The 27,292-nt window shown below is 39.2% G+C and overlaps 1 protein-coding gene across 2 annotated transcripts in view; it reads left to right on the top strand.

Moving 5' to 3' along the window:
• ZNF827 (zinc finger protein 827) overlaps positions 1–27,292 on the top strand; it is a 154,824-nt gene that overhangs the window by 121,998 nt on the left and 5,534 nt on the right. The window contains exons 9-14 of one of the 2 annotated variants that reach the window (XR_008445079.1): positions 7,504–7,641; positions 9,191–9,359; positions 10,846–11,012; positions 16,212–16,403; positions 16,496–16,673; positions 21,204–22,088. Coding sequence is in view for 1 of the 2 variants with exons in the window: in XM_054029807.1 (XP_053885782.1) it covers positions 7,504–7,641; positions 9,191–9,359; positions 10,846–11,012; positions 16,212–16,403; positions 16,496–16,673; positions 21,204–22,011 (1,652 nt within the window). In the remaining variant the exon portion in view is untranslated. Of the gene's footprint in view, positions 1–7,503; positions 7,642–9,190; positions 9,360–10,845; positions 11,013–16,211; positions 16,404–16,495; positions 16,674–21,203; positions 25,347–27,292 lie in introns of those variants that run through there. The other variant, XM_054029807.1, reaches the window with a different exon arrangement.

Below are 27,292 nucleotides of genomic sequence, written 5' to 3' on the forward strand. Positions count from 1 at the left end.
GTCTGGAGGCTGCCCGGCAAACCATGAAGCCGGTAGCGCTCGGGCTTTGGGCAGCCCCTATGCCTCCGGACCCTGCGCCCCCAACCAGGCACTTCCCCTCCAGGGCTCCGGCGGCGCAGGGTCCGGAGGCACGGGGGTTGCCCGAAGCCGGTAGCGCTCGGGCAGCCCGGCTCTTAAACAGAGCCGAAGAGTTGGGGAGGAGCAGAGCTGCCGCAGCTGGAGGCTCTGCTCCTCTTCGGCTCTGTTTAAGAGCCGGGCTGCCCGAGCGCTACCGGCTTCAGGCAGCCCCCGTGCCTCCAGACCCTGCTCCGCCGGAGCCCAGGAGGGGAAGTGCCCGGCCGGCGGCTGGGGTACGGAGGCAAGGGGGCTGCCTGAAGCCCATAGCGCTCGGGCAGCTCGGCTCTTAAACAGAGCCGAAGAGTCAGGGGAGGAGCAGAGCCGCCATTTTCCCAGACATGTTCGGCTTTTTGGCAATTCCCCCCGGACGGGGGTTTGACTGCCGAAAAGCCGGACATGTCCGGGAAAAAGAGGACGTATGGTAACCCTAACACTGCCTCTTTAGCTGCTTTCTCCCAAAGTGACTTCTCTTTCACACACATTGCCCTGAGTTGTTCCCTAAGAAATGTGATGGCTGTGTTGAGTAGATCTGGGCCAAAAAATTTGACCAAAACTTTTTTTGGTGAAAAACGCAGATTTGGTGACACTAAAACATTTGGCAAATTTGCGTCAATTTTGCCAAATTGTTTTAGTTTTAAAAAAAGACGATAAAACATTTCCAAAAATGTCTAAACTTTTAGTTTCAACATTTTCTAAACTGAATTTTGAGTTTTCAATTCAAAATCACGTTTTGTTTCAAAATTTCCTTTAAAATTATTGAAAAATAAAATTGAAAGTTAAAAAATTCTCAAAAATTGAAATGTTTTGTTTTGGGTCGACTCAAAACAACGTTTTAATGGGGGGTTTTTATTATTTGTTTCACTGAAAATTTTAAAAAATATATTTTTTGTTTGGCCCACGATGAAATGTCTTCCATTTTTCATAATTGCCAGTGAACTGAAAAATCTGTTATTCGCATAGCTCTACGGTTGATCTTCTCCCCCACTTCTGCCATTTCCATCTTCTCCACACATCCTACTCATTCTCTTAAAGTATCTTTTCCCTCCCTTTCCCCTCCATCTTGTGCCTTCTGTTCAGAGTTTGATATCCATCTCTCCCTCTCAGTCTCATTCTTGGTTACTTCAGCTTCCATGTTGACCTACTCTCACCTTCCCATTTAACCTTCAACCCAGAACTGATCAAAATGGCCACTCACTCAACCTTGTTTTCACTAAGCACTGCTCTGTCTCTGATCTCTCCATCACAGTTTTCTCTTTCTGACCTTCACCTCATCTTCAAAATCACTGTCCTGGCTTCCACTTGACCATGTGGAGTGAGTCTGCTTGTGTGGATCCCATCCTGAAGTTGTAATTTTACATCAACAACTCCAAATGCTTCTTAAATATAAAAAATTATACACATTTTCAGAGGAATGATGGTATTATAAATGCTAAAAGCGCCAGTTAGGCTTCATCAGTATCTTTAATTTCAACCTTTTCAGAGGGTATTTGTAACACAGGAAAATCCTTATAATTCATTCAAGTGGGACTCCACATGGACATAAGGATCTGCCCATGCAGATTGCTTTGCACCGCTCGGACCACTGCTTGTAGAACAGGGAATCTTTGATTACTTGTGACTGTGTGCAGGTTTGAAATGGAACCCATTGAAGCAGCAATTTATGTGTGTTATAGGATGAGAGATGGTATAGCTAGTGAAACAACCAAAAGTATAAACATTAATTTCTCCTTCATGTGATTTTTTTCATTATTATTATTATTATTATTTTGGTGACCCATAGCTTTATTCTTTTATAATAATTTTATTTATAAAGCATTCTCACTGTCTCCCCCATCAAGGTAATCCTGATGCTATATGATAGCTTAAAATACAATACAGTTAAAACATTATGAAGCAATAATGTAAAAACAGCTAAATAAAGCGATAAAGAAAATAATCAAACTATCGTGTCTCATAGTCTAAAACCAGAGTCGGAACATTCCCTTTTGGGAACTACCAGCAGTGATGTACAATGCTGATTTAGTGAATCTGGACAGTTATTTATGTACTCAGGTCACACTTCGTTCTCTTCTTTGCTTTTACCTTCAACCAAATAAAGCATCCTCTCTCAGCATTTCTCAAGCAAAAGTCAGGTTAAAGGCTTTTTATAAGGGATGGTGGAATATGCTATCCATACTGATGTCACTAATTTGAGGATACAAACCAAACTTGCCAATATACATGAAACATCCATTGAATTGACATGAAATATTCAGTATAATGGGGCAAATTTTTGCAGTTATAATACTGACTTGGGCTTTCTCCCACTTTCCTCTAGCCCTTTTTCAGACCATCAGCCTTACACTGCTTGTCAATATGAAATTACTAGGATTGGTGGCAAGATGACATCTGGGTGTAGCATAAAGGACAGAAACGTTGCTAACAAATTTTACTACTTTTTTTAATCAATAAATTTATTGAAGAGTCAAATTCAGCTTTTTTAAGTAACACATTAATTCTTTAATGTGGTACACAGTGTGTAGTCTTAATTCCATACATTTACATTTCAAAACCATTTTAAATCCATGAGTTCAGAACTCTATATTATTACTTTTTAAAATTATGCATTCCAGTAGCACTTAGAGACCTTGCATTTCACCAAGAGTACTTTGTTTTAAAACATTTTTAACTCTTAAGTCTACACATAACAGTATATTCGGATTTGGGAACATCAGTATTTTACATACGTTCTATTTTCACTTAAAAGCTCTGAAATTTGCCTTTCACTTTGCTCTTTTTCCAGCAGCACTTTTGCTATTAAATATGGGTTTAAATCAGAAATCTTGCACCAAACATGCTCACCTATTTTAAAAAAGGTAAGGATTTCTTGGCATACAAAACAATTATGGCTTCAAAAAAATTGCAAAAGAAAAATGCCTGTTAGATCAGGTTCTTTTACTCACCCAGTGTCTACAGTACCTTTTCAATCAACAGATGAGCCTGTCTTTCTCCCTATCTATAGTACATTATTAGTATTTTGTACACAATGTGGGAAAAATCTTTTTGGGTGTTTAGTGAAGGAACAGTTTGTAGCACAAAACTTGATAAAGAATGGATTTCTGTGGGAAGCCTTCCATGTAATGGTTATTTATAACGCAACATCAGTTGGTATCAATCCAGTTCCTTCCTGTCTGACTGAATGATCCTCCATCTAAAGTTTCTGTAAGCTATCTACCATAATACTGTGGTATCTAAGTTGGTAAATACGTACCCACCTCAGAAAAATCACCATCACAACTGGTACTAATCAGCACCCCTATTTGCCGTCCTAACAGAGGAACCAAGAATTTGGTAGCTATGATGACTGAACTATCAACTCACCCCCAGAAGTGACTCTTCAGGTCATTGGTGAGGTAAATTACAGGATGGGTGTGGGAAAGTTTGCTGTACCTGTTCTTTGGACAAAGAGCTTTGGTTACCATGGATGACAAATAGTGTCCTTTCACAGCATGAAATCACTCAAAGTGATTGATTTCTATGAGAGTGAAGAGCTCAAAGAACCTTGTGGGAGGTGGTCAGCACCTCATTGCACCAGATGCTTACTTTGGTCATGATAGCTAAAGTAGGGGGCACGCTGACTAGAATACTTTGCAGTATCCTAGCCAGGAAAGTGATTCAGCAACTACTGGAGAAAAATCACTGAAGGTTGCAACCCAGCAGTACAGTTTTAAAATAAAACTAAATAATTAAAAGCATCAAAAGTATCCTATTCTACATAATGGAACTAGTTTTTAACAGCTCTGGATAATCTGAAAATGGATATTTTTTTCAAGCTTTCTATGAGTTTCCTACAACTCTGATAGATATAAATCCAGCATAGGGAACAGGATATTGTATTTCAGCTTCTTGAGAGATAAAAGAAGGCCAATGACTAATACTGGAAGGAATTGTTAAGTGATGTATTTACTTCTATTTGAGTCTGCTTGTTTAGTATGTGTCCCAATTAATTCATTTTTGTTGTGACGCTATTGAAGAAACCTGCACACTCTTGACCTTTTCTTATAATTATGACCATATTCCCTCTTTGAAGCACTGTTTTAATTATGTACTCTGAAAGCTCTACTAAAATATCCATAGCATTGCTGCAGAGTCAAAATGTTCATTGTTTTGAGCTCAAGAATATAATCAAATGAGTTGTTGTTTATTGATGTTCTTGGAAGTTGTGACATATATGGTCTGCATTCTTTTTCATATTAATTTTTACAAAATGACTGATTTCACAGATGTATGAGTCATCTCACTAGAAAAAATTGTTATTATTATTATTTATTTATATTATAGTGGCATCCAAAGGCCTCTATCAAATGTCAAGTCCCTGTTGTACCAATAGATATGGTATCACAGCCAAAACAAAAACAAAAAAAAACCCCAAACCAACAACATGTAGCTGTGGTGGTGCTGACAGATGTGACCTCCAATAGAACATGCTATAATAAACTACATAAATTCCCCCCTCCCAAATAGAGATCCTTTCTGTTATTACTTAACTTGTCAAAGATTGAAATTAATTTTTCATTCAACTGAAAAGCTGCCCAGCCAGCTCTATTCTATAAACGGAAGCAGAATTAGCACAGACAAGGAGGCCAAACCTGCAACTGCAGGGAGTCCTGGTTCATGGGAGCATCACCAGTGCTAGTGTGATATTTACTGTTCCTGGTTCAGTGCCTCATTGCTTTGTGCAGACAGGGACCTGCAGTGATAACTTGAGCCCTACAGGACATTACAATCTCTCAGCCTTTGTGCCTCACCTCAGCTCCTGGGTGAGTCATACTGTATTTTCCTCCCCCTATACCCGTTTAACAGGAAATCCCAATCCAGATTTCCTCTATTGCTCTAAATAAACACACACCGGTTCTATAGTCCTTGACGTGTTAGCTATTCACATGGTACATCCAGAATCCCATAGATGGTGTAGAATAGAGGAGAAAGTCCCACTGAATCTTGGCCTTTTAGTCAAGGGGACCCTGACTGGAAATGATGGCCCTTAAACAAAACAAACAAAATATTACCGAATACATTACCCAATAAATTTTCCTTCTTTGATCTTGTGTACTTCTAAGTGTAGAAGTCCTCCTGCTCAAGCTTAATGAGGTATTGTGTAAAAGCGTCTCCTCTGCCATAGCATGCTGCTGCTCAGCTTCTGATGTGTACGAAGTGGGGTTGCCAACTTTCTATTCTCACAAAACGGAACACCATTGTCCCGCCCCTTATCCGAAGCTCTGCCCTCATTCACTCCATCCACCCTCACTCACTCGCTCATTTTCACTGGGCTGACTCAGGGGCTGGAGTGTGGGAGAGGGTATGGGCTCTGGGCTGGTGGTGTGGGTTCTGGGGTGGGACCAGAAATGAGGGGTTCCGAATGTGGGAGGGGGCTCTGGGCTGGGTCAGGGAACTGGGTGTGAGTGCTGTGGCGGGGGGTGCAGACTCTGGGGTGGGGCTGGGGATGAGGGGTATGGGATGTAGGAGAGTGCTCTGGGTTGGAACCGAGGGGTTTGGAGGGTGGGAGGGAGATCAGGGCTGGGGCAGAGGGTGTGGTGTGGTGTGGGAGGGGGTCAGGATCCGGGCTGCACTTACCCAAAGCAGCTCCTGGAAGCAGCGGCATGTCCCCACTCCGGCTCCTATACGGAGGTGCAGCCAGATGGCTCTGCGTGCTGCCCTGTTGACAGGCACCGCCCCTGCAGCTCCCATTGACTGTGGTTCCTGGCCAATGAGAGCAGCAGAGCTGGTGTTTGGGGTGAGAGCAGCATGCAGAACCCCCACGACTGCCCCTACGCGTAGGAGCTGGAGGAGAGACATGCCGCTGCTTCCGGGAGCCATGCAAAGTCACAGCAGGTAGGGAGCCTGTCTTAGCCCCGCTGTGCCGCCGACCGGACTTTTAATAGCCCGGTCAGTGGTGCTGACCGGAGCCGCCAGGGTCCCTTTTCAGCCGGGCATTCTGGTCGAAAACCAGATGCCTGGCAACCCTGGTATGAAGAAGCAAGATGACATCACCACTGTCCTCAAACTTCACTGGCTCTCCATTTGTTTCAGGATCCAGTTCAAAATTGCCCTCTATAGCCTTGTTGCTCTAACTTATCTTGTGAATATTATCTCTTTCTACTCCCCCTCATTCCCTAGGATCTAACACTGCCCTTTTCTCTATCCCTTCCCTCAGTCTGGTGGTATGAGAGCCTTCACCTCTCCATTTTCTGTTCATCTGGAACAGACTTTCACTAATGGAGATTCCATCTAGTCTTAAAGTAGTTAAAACTCCCTCTTCTCTAAAGATGGTTCACTCCTGGTCCTTAGCTTCTTAGTGCAAGACAAGCAGAACTCCCCAAGCTGTTGGAAGTTTTTGATCCCTAAGGGCCCTGGGAGCAGGTTGGAACACAATTCAACCTTCATCAGCTGATGATCATGCTTTGCTCTCTTAGTTTAGCTGCTGCCTTTGCAACCAGTTTTGAACTGACCAGTTGTCAAAAGTTCCCCAAAGAAGTAAGCCAATAAAAAATGAAACTGTTTGAAAACATTGCCTGAGAAAGTGAATAATAAAAATTAGTGTAAAGCTTACCAACGCCTCAAAGGAGAGACTCCTCAAACACTGAGGGGAAGTGAAAAGGCCAGTGAAATGATCTATTTAGAAACACAGAATTACAGTGCTTTTCTCTGCTCTCTCTTGCCTGTACCTCTTCCTCTACTGTTTATGGTTTGCCTCTTCAACTTTATAGTAACTCTACAGTGTTCTGCAATACAGTTTGTTGGAAAGATGCCATGCAAAATAGTCAGAGCTACAGTAGGCTTTTGATGGGGGGGGAAATTACAGTACATATTGTGTTGTGAAATTCCTTGTATAATAGCTGAGAGGAGTAACACTGGTGTGGTAGAGCCTCAGTTGCCTTAGGATAGTCTGTACAGCAGCCAGTTTATTGACTTTGTAGGGATAAAAACAAAACAAAAATGCATCTTTTGTTGCCTTTTTGTTTTCTTAGTTTTATGATGGATTTGAGATTTTATCAGATTATTACTACCTGTCTATACTATTCTTTTTTAGTCATCTGTAACATTGCTTTTTTCGTGTTCTGCTAGGGTCCCCAAGGATGTTCTGGTTCTGTGCAAGTCCTGCTTTGGGATTTTGTATCAGAAACTCAAATTGCTATGGACCATGGAACAGAGGAATATTTGCAGTTTAGGTTACAGATTAAATTAATCTCTGCTTCAGAGTTCATGTGAACTTGTGCGCCATGAACAGCAATGTAGGGTTAAGAGTGTTGTCTTTTACATGACACATGAAAGTAGTCCATAGAGTGAAATCTAAGAGTTCTTTAAGTTGTTAAAATAAGACTCTGTATTTATGCATTTTTGGTATAGACACAGAAAGGATAGGGCTGGATGCAGGAAACGGATTGCCATCTTGGAAATTTAATGACCAGCTCTTTCCCTGTGACGTGTGTGGAAAAGTGTTTGGCCGACAGCAGACATTGTCCCGACATCTCTCACTGCACACAGGTAAATCAAACACTTTGGCGTTCTCATTTACAGTGTCATGCAAGTTTGTTGCAAGAAGAACATAAGGCAAGTTTCACTGCAAGGAAACACAGTGTTGTGGAAAGAGACGTCCTCTGTTCCCTTCACTTGGGATGAAGACAAGTAGAACTGGGCTAAAAATTCAAGGAGCTAACCTAACTCATTATGGCCCAACCATCATCCATTTTAGAAAACAAACGGTCAAATAGGAATTTGTCCAGTTGGCAGGTTCTGACAATATCAAAGTACCTTTTGGTTACTACCAATTAAGCAAGCCTGTAAACAGGGCTCTAAAGAGAGGAGGAAAGTTGTATTTTGTTTTGTTTTTGTTTATATGACAGGCTCTTTAAACATTAGTGACCAGCAGAGGAGACAGTGTTTCAAATATTAGTTAGCCTCTGGGATGTTCACCTTTATGAACTTTTAGCTCAAGTGAAGGGAGTAGAGGATGACTCTTTTCTACAACACCCTTTTCCATAAAGTCAGTGGAGCTATTAAAATCAGCTGAGGATCTGACTCTATGCCCACTAGTTTTATACAGAGGATTTGTCTAACTAGAAGTTGCAACCAGTGTATAGTGCATGCTTTTTAGGGAGAATGTCTCAAGCTCAGGCCAAAGGACAAATGTGTTGAGATGCAATGCACAGATTAATAAGATTAGGAAGCAAGAATGTCAGACATAGTGCTGAAAAATATTGTTAGCATAATGCTGGTATATATAGTACCACTTAGTATGGCCATGCTAGAAAACCCCCCCATGGTGTTTTCTATGGTTTTGTGATTTTTTGTCTTATTCAGATTCTGAATTTCTCTCTGTTAGTGCTTGCACATTGTATTATTGTATTCCAAAAGTGAAGCAGCTTTACTTAAAAAGGAAAGGTTTTAAAGGCAATTTAATGTTTGGTTGGTTTTTTTAATCAAGTAAATACAAAATAAGACCTGCTGTGTGTGATGACTTTGTCGCCAAGATTTAGAGACGTTAATTTAAAAATTGTGAAGCATCAGAAACTGCTGAGGAGTTTGGTTTGGATTTTGTTTTATTGTTCTTTGAGGGGTTTTGGCTAACTTATGTTCCGAACTCGACTATCTATACAGATGCTTTTCTCCGAGTTTTGTTAAATAAGCATCAAACTCCATAGATAGAAAGATAGATAATATGCACACACCCACCTTCAAGAACTTCAACCCTACTGAAAAAAAAAAGTGCCAGGTGAAGAAATGAGTTGCACATTACTGACCTGAATCTATAGTGGCTGAGGGGCAATTCTCAGAGCTGCAGTTACACCAGTTTTCCACAGCATAAAAAGTTTTGTATTAAACTTCATACAATCTTTAGACCAAATTTCAAAAATACCCTTAAATTAGCTGAAAATGAGTCATTTATATAAATTACTATTGTGAAGCCTGATAACTTTTTTCTAACGTCCTAAATGTGTCTATGCAATATGTAGTTGCATATTTGAAATGAGGTTTTTAAAATATCTCACTTAAGACTGATACACACACTCGAGATGATTTGTTTGTTTTTCAGAAGAGAGAAAATACAAATGCCATTTGTGCCCCTATGCTGCTAAGTGCCGTGCTAATCTGAACCAGCACCTGACTGTCCATTCTGTGAAGTTAGTGAGTACAGACACTGAGGACATTGTCAGCGCTGTCACATCTGAAGGCAGTGGAAAGAAGCACCCTTATTATTACAGGTGAGGACCCAATAGAGGGCCATACACGAGAGACCAGAATCCAAATGTCTGATATGTCTGCTTGCTAAAGACAAATTATGAGGATGATCCTTTTTTGTTCTAAGGTAGAATGTGACTGAAGTATTTGGCTTAGCCACATTTGACTTTAGGTTCAGCAACAAAACCCAGCTGGTTATGTCATGCTTCTGAGCCTTGCGAGGCACTTTGAAAGACTGTGCACTTTTTAAATGGCTTTGAAAGGCAGATAGGCCTTTAAATACCTCAAGAACTTTTACCACATGTTCAACATACATCTAATAAGTTCCCTTTTACGTATGTGAATTTACTAGTGTGTAAACACATTTGCGGTAATTTATAGTGCCTTCCACTTGATGCAATTAGTTCAATCATTTCAACTAAAATTTCTGTAATAAATATAAACATTTCCTCTATTTGATTTATCTCTTTGATTGCCTTAGGCAGGTATGTTTTATAATTCAACTACCTGTGAAAGAATGTTTCCGTATAATAAAGAAGGCCAAAGTTATGAAGGCAAGAATAGGAGCATTAGGAAAACTCATGATGATAAAAGAATGGTACAGATACAATTGTGTTGCTCAGACACTTATTATTGGCGTAAGCACTATCACATGTTCTTCAAGCTTTGATATGAACCCTAGTGTACATATGGATTGCAAAATCAATCTTATTTCAATCTAAGTGGTGGGAACAGATTTAATTACAGTCATAGAAATCAGAAATACACAAGCCCTGTTAGATTATCTCATCCATCCCTCTGCAAGTACAAGACTGTTTTCAGTGTTCTGGCTTTGTTTAAAATGTTAATGCCTTAATAAAAACAAGAGGAAGACAGTAAAGAAAGTTAAACTATAAGTTCCTTTCTATTACCTCTGAACATCATTGTTGTTATCTGATGGTTGTAAAATTTGCATCAGTGCTGATTATTTGCAGGTGGTAATTGCTTTTGTCCAGTCAAGTAGAAGGAATCCCTGAACCCATTTTTGCTTGCTTGTATTCAGAAAGTCAGGCAGTTCTGCAGGAGATCCTGATCTGACATGGGACTGTTTCCAGGGCTTGAGAATGGCTCCTGGAGAGTGCAGCAAGCTCTCAGTTTGTCAGTGTACCAGCCCTCCTAAACATCTTGGCAAGACTGCAGCGCATCTTATTGCCCAAAGGATTCAGCTAGGTGATGTGCAGCATCTGGAATCCGTAGTTTTTAATTAACTTTACGATTATTTAGCATCATTATAGCATGTTTGGGATTGTTGCATTGGGCCTCCCTTTAATCAGGTTGGCAGGGTTCTCGGTTCAGAGGCAGTTCAGCCGGCAAAAGAATTTCCCATTGAAAATTCAACAGTAGAGAAGAGAAGAGATTAGTGAAGCAAGAGTTTTCTTATGAAAACGAGTAGAAGCTTTGTACATTTGTTATGGGGATTTTTTTTAATGTTTCGAACTCTTTTTCTCTTTAATTCCCTTCTGTCTGCAGCTGTCACGTATGTGGATTTGAGACAGAGATGAATGTCCAGTTTGTCAGTCATATGTCCCTTCACGTGGACAAAGAGCAGTGGATGTTTTCTATTTGCTGCACAGCCTGCGATTTTGTCACCATGGAAGAGTCAGATATGAAGGCTCATGTCAGCACCAAGCACACAGGTGATGATCCAACACTTTCTGCTCCTGTGATCTCTCTTCTCCCCCCCCCCCCATTTTTCATTGCAATCATTCACACTTCCTATTAACACTCCTTTCCTCCGCTGAAATTCTTGCTAATTATGGTCATGACCCCATAAAGTTGAAGTCAGTTGATCCCCACCAGGTAAGAAGTCTGCTTGGGGAGATCACTTTGCAGTCAGGGGGCATAAATAAAGTACTTCTATGAAGTTAAAGTTGTCAAAATCACAAGTTATTGGTTTACTTACTATTTATTTGTTTACTGGTTTATTTAAATGTAATTTGACTTCAGTAGCTGTATGGTGATTTCTGGGTGTTAACTACATGCCCCAGATTACAAGTGTGTAATATACTAAAATTGTACTGAGTTGTGCCAATATTTGGAGTTTGTTCTCCCCTTCCCAGTCCGTATGTCTGGAAACTTTGTTGCTAGAGCTCTGATTCAGTAACTAAACTAATGCAGCTGTTGTTTTACTGTCCCAACATCATTTTAAATAGTTGAACAGGTCGTGATTTTTGACTTCTGTGTTTCTCTGGTTCTATTCACTTACCAGCAGAAGAAAAGAACTTCTACATTACCTCTGATTAATGACAATTTTCAAATAAACCACATATATTTATTCCAACTAATGAAGCCTGGCATAATGTAAGGAGAGGAAAATTAGAATACTCTTAATTTCTCTCTCAGTATCACCCGTCATAAGGATTTTGTCATCAGAAACTAGCTGACAATTTTGTAGACAGTTATATTAGGGAGAATTAAATTCAGCTGTCTCTTCCATCACTGTATTGCCTTTGCAGTTCTACGAGGAATAAAATTGGATTTTCCCCTCAACTTGCAAATAGATGCACTTAATGCAACTACAGAAATATGAAGTCAGTGAAAGTCCACAGAGGGTTCTGTGATGGTGCAAAGTACTGATATTATTCCCATCTCCATAATATCTGAAAACCTCACAAACATTATGAATTTATCCTCACAAAACCCTTATAATTATCCCCCTTTTACAGATGAGGCAAATGGAGATTGTCATCCAAGGTCACATGGAAAGTCTGTAGCAGAGCTGGGAATTGAATCCAGATCTGCTGAGTCCCATTCTAGTGTCTTAAGGAATGGAGCCTTTGTCGGTGAAATTAAACACTATGACTTGAAAGTATGCTGAAAGCACATATATTGTTGACGAAGAAGGTGCCTTCAAACACTCACTGTTCTGACCAGACAACCCGTAAGGTGTACAGTTTTAGCTCTACACAAGTGATGTGTGAAACCTTCATTAATTAGTGGGAGATGAGTTCCTAGTGTGCTGTGTCCAATGCTGAAAAATATACTTTAAAAATGTTAAATATTGAAAAGCTGTATGTAAAATATATGAATGTGGTAAGCACAAGTAACTTTGCTTGTATCCATTATTCTTCTATATAAGCCTGCATTTATTCCTAGGGCTTTACTGCTGATGTCATAAATGGTAGGAGTGCAGCATTTCTCAATTTAGACATCAGCAAAGACTTTTTGGAGATTTATATGCTTCTGTACCTTCTGGAATCATCTGTTATCCTATGCAGTAGTCTTTGTGTTAAAAGCTCATATCATTTACACATTTTTGTTCTCTAAGTAGATCAATGACCATAGAGCAAGTTTTCACTCTTTAACTTCTTCCTTCCCCGCACTTCCTCTATGTTTCCAGTAATACTGTAGCCATTTGGACCCATATTTTAAAAACTTGTGTGCAAATGGGTACGGGTAAACATAGGTAGGTTGTGACGGGTTGGATCACAGAAACCCCCTTGGGAGCTGCCACCTGATGTGCAAAGACTACCTCTGCTCCTGTTTTCCCTGCCAGCTCAGGACTCCAGCACCCTGTCTTGCTGAGCCAGACACTCCCGTCTGCTCCAACACAGACCCAGGGTCTGAATCACTTGCCCCAAAGCTGCAAGTTTACCTAAAAACAGCTCACAGAAGTTTGCTTGTCTTTAGCACTCAGATGCCCAACTCCCAATGGGGTCTAAACCCAGATAAATTCGTTTTACCCTGCATAAAGCTTATGCAGAGTAAACTCATAAATTGTTCGCCCTCTATAACACTGATAGAGAGATATGCACAGTTGTTTGCTCCCCCCGGTATTAATACATACTCTGAGTAAATTACTAAATAAAAAGTGATTTTTATTAAATACAGACAGTAGGATTTAAGTGGTTCCAAGTAGTAACAGACAGAACAAAGTAAGTCACCAAGTAAAATAAAATAAAATGTGCAAATCTATGTCTAATCAAACTAAATACAGATAAGTTCCTCACCAGTTCCAGAATGCTCCATTTTACAGGCTAATCTCCTTTTAGCCTAGGTCCAGCAATCACTCACACCCCCTATAGTTACTGTCTTTTGTTCCAGTTCCCTTCAAGTATCCTGGGGGGGTGGAGAGGTTCCTTCCTTAGCCAGCTGAAGACCAAATGGAGGGGTCTCCCACGGGTTTAAATAGACTCTCTCTTGTGGGTGGAGACCCCCCTCCTCTCTCCTATGCAAAGTCCAGCTCCAAGATGGAGTTCTGGAGTCACCTGGGCAAGTCACATGTCCCTGCATGACTCAGTCTTTACAGGCCGAAGCCATTGTCCACATGGTATCTTGCATGTCTCCAGAAAGACTTCTTATGTGGATTGGAGCATTCCAAGATGCATTGTTCCCCAAGTGTTTCCTGATCAGGTACTTAACCCTGACAAATTCTTTCCTCAAGAAGCTGACCAAATGCCTCACAAAGCTTACTTAATGACAGGATTCAGAGTAGCAGCCGTGTTAGTCTGTATCCGCAAAAAGAAGAACAGGAGTACTTGTGGCACCTTAGAGACTAACAAATTTATTAGAGCATAAGCTTTCGTGGACTACAGCCCACTTCTTCGGATGCATATATGCATATATGCATCGTGGGCCACAAGTACTCCTGTTCTTCTTAAAGCTTACTTAGAAACCAAGCAAGCATACAGCCCATATTCTTAACCTTAAGTAGAAAATGATATATATGTACAATAGGATGAATAGATATAGTAGACCATAACCTTTACGGAGATATATTACATGGCACAGGCAGCACAAAACATATTCCAGTTATGTCATACATACATTTATAAGCACACACCCCCATAAAGCCTTATGGGGTACACTGTCACACAAGACCAGTGTGCAAATGGGTACGGGTAAACATAGATAGGTAGGTAATTAGCCATTTTGGCATATTTGCCCAAGTCGTGTATATAATTTCTGCAATATGCAGGTGACAAATTACACTTGCATTTTTGTATGAGAACCAGGGGCTTCCATTTTTAAAAATGAAGCCCATAAAACAAATCCAACTTGGTGTTCTGCAAACCTTTGTGGAACTTAAGAATTGCAAACTCAGAAATTGCCTTATGCATCCATATGCATCTCTAACTGTTCTCTGTAAACACTGGTTACAGGTACTTATTTTTAGTTATGTATTTTATGGTCAATCACTGCAGCATTTCATCGAAAACTTAATCTGTACTGGGCAAAGCTGGAGAGGAGTCTCCTAGTGAATTTAAATGTGGCAGGGTTTCAGGGGAAACTCACACCCTAAGGATGGCCTCTCTAACGTACTCTGTTTTAAAAAATAATTTCAGATCTCATCTGTAATTTATGTTTCAAGAGTGCGTATCCAAGAGTCAGACTTTGGCATCTCTGCATTCTGCAGGTCTTTGTTCTGTGTGAAAATGAAGCACATTTCTTTATGGAGTCATTGTGCTTTGAACTTTCTGTTTTGGGTTCAGTAAGTGATGCTCATGGCACAGATGTTAAGAAGGCCTTCATTTTACACAGATGTGCTTTATTCTGAGCATGATTTCCAGTTAAATGAAATCACCATTTCATCCCTAAGAGAAACAAAGGTGAAAATTGAACAGTTTGTTTTAGACATATATAAAAGATAATAAAGCGGTTGAAAAGGCAAAGAATAAAACTTTGGACAGGACCAAACCATGAGTTTTTCTGTCTGGTTCTTTAATTTTTTGTTTTAAATATTTCAGTATTGGATATCAAATCGAGTTTTACAAATATTTCTGTGTATTTTGTTGTCTTCTGATGACTCTTTATCTTAAAAAATATTTTCCATTCATCATATTGAATTCAGCTATTTAGCTGCTGATTGAGCAAACTCTTATCCTCATATTTAACCTAACTTTGACTTAATGAAACTACTCATCTGTTTAGAGTTAAGCCTGCCCATTACTGTTTGCAGGATATAGACTTTAGTTAAGAAATCTTGTCACATACATAGGATTAGGATTTTTAGTTAGGTTCTGCTTTTTATGCAACTAATTAGACTGAGGCAAAGACGGGTCCAATAATTTGCCTATTGCCAAATAAGGTTCATTGCAGATTATTACCCAAATCTTCTTTGCACCCAGTCCAATGCTATAACATCTAGACAACCTAATCTCCATACTTAGCTAGCATGTATTACAGTTCTGAATTGGCACCCCCTGGAATGTTATGTGCTTATTGTACACACATGAAATCCCTGACTGATTTGAACTCTATATCCAGTTGGGTGAAGTCTGTGTGTGTGTGTTTGCTTTTTCTTAAAATTAGTTTTTCCTCGTTAAAAGATTCTAATGATAACCAGTCCTTAAGAGAAGACTACTAACTTCATGCATCCAGCAACACGGAAGTCTTCTATAAACTCCATCTTTGTAACACAAACTATTACACAGCCGTCAACAACCCAGATTTATCTCAAATGTAGTTTGTTGTGCTATGTAGTAGATGACAATGGTACTTTTAGTTTTAAGTGCACTAGCACCTAAGCAGAGAGGACCAGATTTTTACAGATATTTAGACACCTAAAGATGAAGATGAAATCAATGGAAGTAAGACACCTAAGCACTTCTGGAAATCCCACTAGGTGCTTATCTGAATATGTAGGCACCCTGCAGAAGGGAGGCAATTTAGCCATGATGCTTAAGAACAAATTAATTTATACTAAACAAACTCACCTGTGAGTTCAAAATAACTTTGCTTCTCTTTTTAACACAAGTCCCCCTTTTTTTTTTTTTTTTTTTTTTTTTTTTTTTGAAACTATGAATACATAGGATAGGATAACCTCTGTGAGAAATTTCCAGTTGAGTTTTTCCCCTTATACTGATGAGCAAGTGGACTTTATTCTTGTTTTTCAGGTGAAGAGCGGAAGACACCCAGTGAATCAAACAGCCCTTCTTCATCTTCTCTGTCAGCACTTAGTGATTCTGCCAATAGCAAAGAAGATGCAGATGTTACCCAAAAAAACAAGGGTTCAAACAACCTACTAGTAATTTCCGTAGTGCCTGGTAGCCAGACCTTATTGAACACTGAAGAGAAATCAGAGAAAGGTAAAAGCTGGTTAAACAGACAGACTCCTTTCTTCTAAGCAAGGGAACTGGATGGAACTTGGGTAATATGTGTCCGTATTTTCATTTTTCAGGTTTTGAATGTGTTTTCTGTAACTTTGTCTGCAAAACAAAAAACATGTTTGAGCGCCATTTGCAAATCCACCTGATTACGCGGATGTTTGAGTGTGACGTGTGCCATAAGTTCATGAAGACACCTGAGCAATTATTGGAGCACAAGAAATGCCACACTGTCCCCACCGGTGGGCTCAAGTAAGGAAAGCAAGTACACAAACTTTTACTGTGTTAAGCATCTCCAATACTGTGTGGGGATAGGTAATAAAGGAAGTAAATTAGAAGGGGTTAGTTAATGTCTGATGATCCAAAGTCAGGGCTACCATTTTTATCTTTAATTGGGTAACATAGCCCCAGTCCTCTAGGTTGAATGTAGTTTATTTATTATATTATTAATTATTATTATTTATTTATGTATTTATTTATTATGTGTGTTACCATAGTGCCTAAAAGCCCTAGTCATGGACCAGGACCCCAATGTACTAGGCATTGTACAAACAAGTCCCTGCCCCACAGTGCTTACAATCTAAGTATAAGACAAGAGACAACTGGAGAAAGACAAGTCAGACAGAGGAGTACAAGGAAACAATGAAATAGTGTTGGACATGATGGTAGGCTGTGGTCTCACACACCAGCAGCCTAATTGTTGCCAAGTGTATTGTAGGTATCATGGCAAAGGATAGTTTAGAACCAACCACTGGGTTTGAAAGCAGTGGTCAGTGGATGCCACAAATGTAATGGATGACAAAATTATTCCACTTAGTTTGCAGCCTGCCTTTCAAAGGAAAAGTGAAAAAGAAAAATAATATAAAAACCAAAGGCTGAGCAGTTTTTATCCTGAGGCTAGCTCAGATACAGTCTGCAAGCTTTTGTTTATGTAACAAAGTATAAAGTCATTCTAACTTTCCCAATTATTTACAGCCTTTTTCAGTTCCTAATGCAAAGGCAATCTTCACCAGTAATCATGCATGTTTTTGTTTTCAAAGTGGAAAAGATTTTTGTGTCCCAAGACTTTGTATCCCTAATTTTTGTTCCTTTTTAAAAGTTGTTTTGGGGAGTGGGAAGAAGTGATATTCTTATAGTGAATACACAGAGCCCCTGTTTTTTTCCCCTATTAATACCTGAAGAAATGTCCTTATTACAAATGCAGGTGAATAACAGAAGCAGATATTCTCCAGTGTTTTGGTTTGGTTTTTTCGCCTCTCCAAGTATCTTTTCAGTTTTGAGTAATTTTTGTTGTCCTCTCTAGCTGCATGAGTATTGAATACATTGATGTGTCAGTACTTTTTGTTTCATATTATTAATTTTGTGTTCTCTGTTGCAAAAATACAGAATCTGTAAATGTAACAAGGAATGAGGTAGTTTAGCTGTTCCCTCAGTCATTTCTTACATTACAATATTGTTTTTAAATTATAGGCTAGTCACAGGCTTTAATAATTAATTCATAAATTATAAGGTGACCACTAACAAATACTATATACTCGATCATAAGCCGGTTCGTTTATAAACCGACCCCCACAAGATGGATAAGTAAAAGTGGAAAATTTTCCCCTTCAGAGGCTGGGGGGAGAGCAGCGTGGCCAGAAGCAGAGAGACTCTGGCCCTGCCTCTTCCCTTCTGGCTCTGCTGCCTCTCCTTGCTCCCTCTGTGGGGCCAGGGGCTGTGTCCCACCTCTCCCTCTCTATACCCGCTCATAAGCCGACCCCCTTCTCTGGTGCTTCCCTTTTTTACTAAAAAAATTCGGCTTATGAACGAGTATAGACTTTCAAAATAGCCTGATATCCTCTGCTAATACAGCATTTTCTTTAACCATTTAAGTGGATTAACTTGCTTGAAAAGATATTGGTAATTGAGTCAGAAAAAAACGTGGTCTTTGCCTGAGCTGCAATTGAGAGACCAAGCCGTGGTCACAGAAATGTCCTTACAATGTAACAGACTGTAAATGTCTAAATTACTTTTCTCTGATGGAACTACTTGTGCTGTATTTCCTGTTCATAATGTAGATAATACAATTTTTGTGCATAGCTGAGGACATTGAAAGAGTTTCAGAATTGTCCAGGAAAAGTACAGATTTAGGTAGGTGTGTCTTGAGTTGGGCATGGGTTACTGCATTAAATTGCAACTTGTCTTTTCCTTTTACCAATCTTCCTTTTAAGAAAGCTTCATTAGTTTTAAGAAATAAGCATTGTCCTCTGAGAATTGTTTGTATAGACCCCTGTTTCTAGAGTGCACATGAGCCTTTGTGTCAAAGTTGGAACGCTCAGGCAAGCAGTGACTGTTGGGTATGCATACATGCTCCCTCCTGGAGCTAAACAGTCAATGTGATGTTATATAAGGACTCACGTCCCATTCCTCTGTTTGTTCCAACCACTTCAGGCAATAAGGTTAGAACTGTTTCAACCGTGAGTAAGGTTCAACACCCCAGCACTCCCTGCATCCCTTCTTTTGTTGTATTTGTTGACCAGATTAATGTTAGTGTATTGTAAATGTTACATTAACACTTATCTGGTTTAGTTTTCATTAGCAGTAAGGTAAAACATTTTTAGTTTAGCTAAATCGGTGCATTGCACATTTTGGTGGATTGGTTCCATCTGCCAATCAAACTCTTGTATCAAGCTCAATAGTTCCATCAGTCAGGGGTCTGTATTTGATTCTGATGTGATGACTGAATCTGGGAAGAAAACCAGCTTTGGACAGTATGCATCTTGCAAGAACAAGACATCTGTCTCGGATGCACATACCAGTTGCCTTTTGTCCCTGGGTGTAATCGATGCTGAATCTATTCTCTGTGCCAGGAAAGACCGTGAATCTTGACTCAAGTGTTCCTGATGTAAGGAGCTTTGAAGGTTTCTCAGGTTAGCTCTGACATATGAGGCGGGCGAGGTAATATCTTTTATTGGACCAACTTCTGATAGCGAGAGAGACAAGCTACATACTGCATACATCAGGCTAGCTCTGGCAGTCCAGCTAAGTTATCTCCTTGTCCTTCTTCAGTTACACAATGTAGAGGCAAGTTGAGAGCTGAATCTGACAAAAAGCTATGTTCTGAAGGCATTCAAGAAACCCAAAGAGATCTAAATATCAGATAGGTTTGTACTTTTCTGCTTCCTGTTCAACACCGAGAATGGAGCAAAATATGAGGAAAACCATTATTCCTCCAGTTTTTATCCAGAAAGAAATCTTAAGATTCTGATCCAAAGAGGAGTCAGCACCAAAAAAGGTAAGTATGAGTGCTGCCTTGACATCAGAATCCTTGGTTCTAGTACAGTTAATTGCTTTGGCATCGTCCTTGCAAGGCTGCTTTTTTGGATCAGCATATTTTTATGGACCAAGAATATTGATTGGTTGTTACTACTATCCATTTGTCCTTTTGTTAGTCATCGTCTTCCTCCCTATGTTTAAAAGTGACTTGGTTAGATACAATTAAACTTGTGTATGCCTCCTAGATTTTTCATTGTAGATTTAACAAGTCTATGAGAGAGATGATATCTGCTTAGAGATTGTTGTAACTGGAATACATTTTCTGTGTATCTGTAAGGCTGCTACCTGGAGCTCTAGTCATACTTGTACTTAGCATTACTCTTTTTAGCTTGGCAGGTAGATCTAAGACAAGTTTGGGAGAACAGTTCTGCAATCTTTATTTAATTAATATACTTCAGAGCCACTGCAAACAGCTGCCTTCTCCAGCCTCCTCTCAAATACAGTACACATGCTAAATAGAGTCAAACCTCACCCACTTTCTTTGGTTTGGTTTTATTGATGAAGAAATTAACTATCACAATGTTTAAACCAACCTTCACCCACATAGGGTATCAGTATCAAGACCTGCCAACAAGGAGGAATATTTCAGGCAAACACTGCCAGCCACTTTTACCCATCTCTTTTGAGTTAGTGCTGCTAATTAATTTCCCAGAAATGACTATCGCTACAGACAGTACGCAAATGAGAAAGCTTACTTACCAGAAATTGTATTTCTTTGCATAGATTGTATAGACCCACCTTCCACCCCACTTCTTTTTAGTCCTTTTATCAAAGATTTTGAGGAAGTGGAAGGAAGTGGAGCTGTGGCATTCAGTTTCACAAGGGGGCATGCGCTTGGTGCCAGTAGTTAATGACTTCAGTGTGTTCTCCATTGAGTTTTTGTCTTCAATGCCAGGAGTGGGGATCAGTACAATCTACTTGAAAAAAAACTACAGTTACTAGTAAGTTACCTTTTTGTTTGTCTGGTAAACAGAGTAGGTACTGACTGAACTTCCCACTAACAAACCAACTTTCTGTTCTTTCGTTTGGTACACTGTCAGTTTATCCTTGAAAGCTATTTTAAAGGAATTCCCGACATTCTCTTTCTGTATGTGTTTGGTTTCGTGCATGGCAAGTTTATTCTTACTTTACACAAGTGGACACTCGTACATTTCTGCACAAACTCCCTTTCCATTAAGAGATGAAGTAAGATTAGACACGCACTTTTGTGGGATGAATCAGTGTTTTCCTAGGATTAAGTTAGCCCTGCTGTAGTAAATCATCCTGCTCATACATTTTTATTCTAGAGGCATAGGCTAAGAAGAGCAAAATATACTAAAATGAACTAAAAAATATTTTTGTTTGCCCTGTATTTAGACTCAAATAGATTGAATGAGAAGCTAAATCAAGAATGTCAATGGGTAGAAAAGAGTGAAAAAATTCTATTCAGAACTGACTGTCTTTTCTTGGGTTTTGTTCTTTTGATAGGTGCCCATTCTGCATTTACTCCACAAATCGCCCTGCAGCAATGGAATGCCACCTGAAGACCCACTACAAGATGGAGTACAAGTGTCGGATCTGCCAGATAGTGAAAGCAAATCAACTGGAGCTAGAAATGCACATCCGGGAACATCGTCTTGGTAACCATTACAAGTGTGACCAGTGTGGCTATCTTTCAAAGACAGCCAACAAGCTGATAGAGCATGTGCGTGTCCACACTGGGGAGCGCCCTTTTCACTGTGACCAGTGTAGCTACAGCTGCAAACGCAAAGACAATCTCAACTTACACAAGAAACTGAAGCATGCTCCACGACAGACTTTCAGCTGTGATGAGTGCCTGTTCAAGACCACCCACCCTTTTGTCTTCAGCCGCCACGTGAAGAAGCACCAGAATGGGGACTGCCCCGAAGAAGAGAAGAAGGGCCAGTATTCAACCTCTAAGCAAGCCAGCCCTCTCCTAACAGTCAATAGCTCCAGGAACCTCTTGTCACCCCTCTCAGTTATGTCTGCCTCCCAGGCTCTGCAAACGGTGGCCATGTCAGCTGCACACAGCAGTGGAGCAGAGCCAAACTTGGGAGTGAAGGCCTTGGCCATAAATGGCACCTCTTTGTGCTTTGATAAATACTGGAACTCTGATTTTGCCCATCTCATTCCCTTAACAATGTTTTTCCCCAAGAACCACTTTGATCTCACATTCCATCCACCCAGACCTCAGACTGCACCTCTAGGCGGCACCTCACCTAAACACTCCTTCCTTGCCTACCTTGGACTAACAGAAAGGGCAGAAACTGTCTGAGGACAGTTACATTCTGTACCAAAAATATCCCAACAAATCCAGCAGGTATACATTGCTGCAAAACCTAGACTGAAGAGGTATGAACACTTGTACTATATATCATTAGTAAGATTTAGAAAATGGCTCTGTGTGTATACTTATTGCATTGACCTGAAAGCTGCTTTATTAAATTTTCAGAGAGGTGAACCTACTGCATACTTCTACCTTCAGAGGCATGTTCCCAGTACTCTTATCTAAGAAACAATTTTGTCTTGTTAAGCTGAACAAGAGTGTCCTTAATGGCAATCAGCACTTGTAAGATTACATATTGATGCGTTTTATTTTTGGTTTGTGTGTGAGTGCGAATGTGTGAAAGAGAGCCTGTCTGTAGTGTGCCATGACATTGCTTCTGCACATCCTTTGTATTGGCTTATTTAATAATTATTTTTTAAAAATTCCCTTTTCATTTACTTTCCTCCTTCCTTCTGCCTCCCCCAACCCTCCTTTTCATTTTAGAATTTTGTAACTCTGTGATTGTTGAGAAGAGCAATGCTTGGTTCAGTGAGGATTGGTATATTGGCTCAGTGCTGTTTGCAGTTTCCTATAGTGTGTTTGGTGCCTTATCCTCAGATCATCAGTTGTAAAGATTTGAGGATTAAGGTGGAACAGATCTAGAAGAAATTACTTTCAGCACTGTAAGATGAGTGTGTGAAATTGAAGTGTGTGTGTGTGTGTATATATACATACACATGCCTGTAGTGTGTGCATTATATATACACACAGTCACAGGGCCAGATCCTTTACTGTTACGCTGGTGTAACTAAGATCAGAGTCTGGCCCATAGTGTACATCTTTTGTTTTAAAAGGGCATATATATATAGATATATCTATACTGTATTAATGCAGTGGTTACCTTTAGTTTGCAGGAACAACTTGTATAACTAGAATTCTATGGTGGTTAAATCCAGCAAAGGGGTTTAAAAAAAAAGGATATGGATAAATTCTGGGTATAAATGCTCAGACTAAAAAAGGCAGTTTTGCACAGTGCTTTAGTCTTGCACTAGTTTGTTCCTCACTTGCAAAAAAAAAAAAAGAAGAAGAAAACGTTTCTTTTACAGGATATCAAATTGTATGTTTGAAAAGGTACCTGCAACTTCTTTGAAAGAGAAAGATATGAAAAGGTGCTGTTTAATCATACAGTTCTCTTTTTATACCCTCAACTTTTTGGTTGTATCTGCAAATTACATGGTCCTATCAATATTATCTTCCATGTTCTTAGTACTATTTTATTCCTTTTTGTTAATGGCTGATAGAGTGTACACTGCTAGAAGGCTAACTTTATACTTATTTAATGCTCTTACTTTGTGGTCATTAAAATGACAAGTTTATATGTAGCACTTTATTGCAGTAAGAAGCAAAAGTGGATTGGTTGTATAACCTTTGTTAATCTTAAAAAGCAAACAGTGATCTTAAAGAAAGAGGAAAAAACTTTGGCTGCATGTTAATAGATCTCTATTGCTTAAGATAACAGTTTCCAGTGCAAAACAGACAGAAAGGTCAGGAGTAAAAGATTCTTTCTATTGAAATTTGAAGTATAAAGTATTGAACCTTTAAAAATTATTTATCTCTTAAAATCAGTTGATGTACAAGAACCCTTTCTTATTGTGCTATTGTTTTCCATGGTATTGGCATTTGGTCTAGATCTTTGTTTCATCATGTGTTTAGAGATCTCACTAGCTTTCTTCAGGGTTTCCCCCAATCAAGCTTTCAAAGAAGTGGCCCCACATCTTCCCTATCTGAAAGCATCCTCTCACACACGGTTAAGGGTCTAATCCAAATCTCCTTGAAGTCGGTGGGGAGACGCCTAACAACTTCAGTGGCTCTGAATCAGGCCTGCTGTCTAGGACTGTACCAAAATGAGGCCCCAATTCAGGAAAGCTTCCTTGTTCAGGGACGGCTCTTAGTCATATATTTAACTTTAAACATATTCTTAAGTTCTGTTGTACTTAAAGTTAAGCATATGGTGAAATGCTTTCCCGAGTCATTAAGCTCATTTGTAAGTTTCCACACCTTTTAATACATGTTAAAATATTGGAAGCTGTTTGCAATGAGAAAATACAGAATGAGGAGAACCTAACATTTTAGCAGACTGTAATATACCAATTTAAAAGTAAAGTAATAGTGGCGAAGTATTTCCCACCTAATTGTTTAAGTTCCATCAGATATTTTTGGTCCTGTGAGCATGTGGCTATTCTAGCTAAGCTATTAATATAAGTCATCTGTTCTAAATTTCTGTCTAAATCTATTAATAGGCAAGGCAAACAATTCAGGCCCTGTTTATCATATTATTGCACCTATGCCAGCAAAACCCTCTTTGACTTCTTTGAGAGTATTGACAAAAATAGAGTGTGCTGAGTAGGGCTTTCCATTAATAACTCATTCAGAATAAGAACTGTTAAAAGGTGAGTTTCTTTACCCCCTGAATTATGCAATCTGCATTTCAGTTAATACAACTGTTACAAAAATACATTCACAGTGTTTCTGGCTGACCTTACTACAATAGAGCAGACACTTTAAAAAAAAAAAAAAAAAAGGAAAAAGCCCACATGTGCATCAGCGAATAAACTACAGATGTATAAGAGCAAAGAAGTAGGAATGTTTAAAGAATATTTTCTGTAAACCAAATTGCACTATAATAAGGCTGGAACTCCCAGGAATGAGTGGTATGAAGCTGTCAGCATATTAATCCCATGTGTTTAAGTTTTCTGCCAAACCTGTATTTGAATGACAATAACGTTTGATATAACTGAGCAACTTTGTTTAGCACTTTGGAAAAAAACATTTACTTCTTTCTGGTGAGGGAGAAAAGATGTATTTGGAGGAGTTTTATTTTTGTTAAGAAAAATATACAGTATTTATCAGAGCCCTGGCATATACAATAATTGGTTTGAAGTTCAAAGCTAAGGAAAGGAATGTTCTCCATAGATATCTCTGACCTATTAAAGACTAAAAGTTCTGGTAAATGTCCATCACCCCAAAGCTGATTTCATAGCTGTTTTCACTATGCATTCTTAAATGAAGGTTGACTTGGTTTTCCATCCAGTAATTCAGTTAAAGTTCTCAGCACTTTCTTTCTCCTGTCCTTTTTTACTTGTATTATGTTCAAATATCACACTGTCAAGGTTTGTGTACATTAATAAAAATTTGTATTGTATAAAGCTTTTTGCATTATAAGGCTGTACAGGGTCATTTTGACAGTAACTGGTATATTCCTTTGCATCTTATGTTGCATTGCCAATTTCTAGTGTATCCAGTTTGGAAGTACAATATACTCTAATTAAAAAAGGTTGGCTATACTCTGGTTTCTTTTCTTTTTTCCCCTCCCTCTCCATTGGTTTGTTAACTAATCTATCTAACTTTAAGGATTTTTAAAAAATGCGGATAGGGAAGTATTCCCAACATGAGTAACAGACATAAAAAGGTAAGACAGACATTTTATTCAGTTTTAACCATGAGAAAATTCTGCAGTTTTTTTGTAATTCCAGTTGTTGTTACATTTTATATCAGGGGTCGGCAACCTTTCAGAAGCGGTGTGCCGAATCTTCATTTATTCACTCTAATTTAAGGTTTCGTGTGCTGGTAATACATTTTAACGTTTTTAGAAGGTCTCTTTCTATAAGTCTATAATACATAACTAAACTATTGTTGTATGTAAAGTAAATAAGGTTTTTAAAATGTTTAAGAAGCTTCATTTAAAATTAAATTAAAATGCAGAGTCCCCCGGACGGGTGGCCAGGACCCAGGCAGTGTGAGTGCCACTGAAAATCAGCTCGCGTGCCGCCTTCGGCACGCGTGCCATAGGTTGCCTACCCCTGTTTTATATATTTCTTGATCAAAAGTAGGAAAATGTAAGGAAATTAATAATTGACTATTTGGCCTTCAGCCATGCTGCCTTGTGTTTGAATCTTTTCTAATCTCACAAGCTAAACAGAATGGGACCTGCTCAAACCTCCTGGGATGGGAGACCTCCAAAGCACTTGTATACTGTTTGAAGTGATGCTGCATGACTCAAGATGTGGCACTTTTTCCTTTGATTCAATAATGAACCAATGCTCCAGTATATTTTTAAGGGGCATACTGTGTGGCTGAAAGTACTGTCTTTCAGTTGAGATATAAGCGAGGTCTTGACCTTCTGAGGCATTGTAAGAGCAAAAATATAATCCGTACTTGCTAGCATGTAACTTTATGTAACTACATTCTATCTACCTTCCAAATATTCCCCCTGTATTTTAATTGAATACAGCATTCTTCACGTCCTTTCCTAAAGCTAATGTGTAGTATTGTTGTGTACTGTTAAAAAGTTGCTGTCTTCCACCACAGGTATTTTAGTAGTGATCCCTAAATATCATTTGTATATGATTTTCCTTATAAAGTACTTTGAGATCCTTCAGACTGTAGGTTGGGCGTATAAATGAAAGCCTTATTGGGACAACCACAACACAGAATTTAATAAAGGTCCCTCCTACTATCCCTTGTAAAAGTCTGACCAATTATTCATGATAGCCTTTAGGTAAATTATAAAGAAATCGTGTCAATGACAAGGAGATTAGATCAGATTAGATTATCATAATCCCCTTAAAAACTATGAAATTCTGATTTACAACCAGATTCTGCCACCCTTACTCATATTGAGTAGTATCTTACTCCACAGGTAGCCCAATTGAAACCAGTGGAACTAATTGTGGCGTAAGGTGCTACTTAGTGTGAGTAAAGGTGGTAGAATCTGGCCTTTAATACTCATTTAATACATTTTGGTGAAATAATGTGAATTTTTCTGTCATCCAACACAGAGTGTATGTTTAGTCAACGTTTTGTAAAGATCAACATAAAAAAAGGATAATGCCATTAAGACATTCAGATGCACAGGAGAGAGGGAAAACATCTACGCAGATCCAAGGTCAGACAAATTGCCAAGAGTCATAGAGGTGAGGGCACTAGTTATCAAAACAAGAGCTTGACACTTTGAAACAAAGTTAGAATAGAATATTGAACCACTGTAATGAAGGAATTATCTTATTCAAAGCAATCTTCAGTGCAAATCAAGACATAGTATAAACTTCTAAAATTAGCTGGAGAATTCTTGGTTGTAGTCCTAGAACAAATATTCTAATCCTTGAGTACCATGTTAGCACCTCATAGTGAATACGACAATGCTTTATCATGCTTTTTCAGTCTTGTGTTTAATCCTGCTCCTGCATCAATTGGTAACTAGTTATGTTCTAGGAAAGGTGCTTCTATTTTT

The sequence above is a fragment of the Malaclemys terrapin genome, chromosome 5 (genome assembly GCF_027887155.1).
Source record: "Malaclemys terrapin pileata isolate rMalTer1 chromosome 5, rMalTer1.hap1, whole genome shotgun sequence".
NCBI classification, from domain to species: domain Eukaryota; kingdom Metazoa; phylum Chordata; order Testudines; family Emydidae; genus Malaclemys; species Malaclemys terrapin.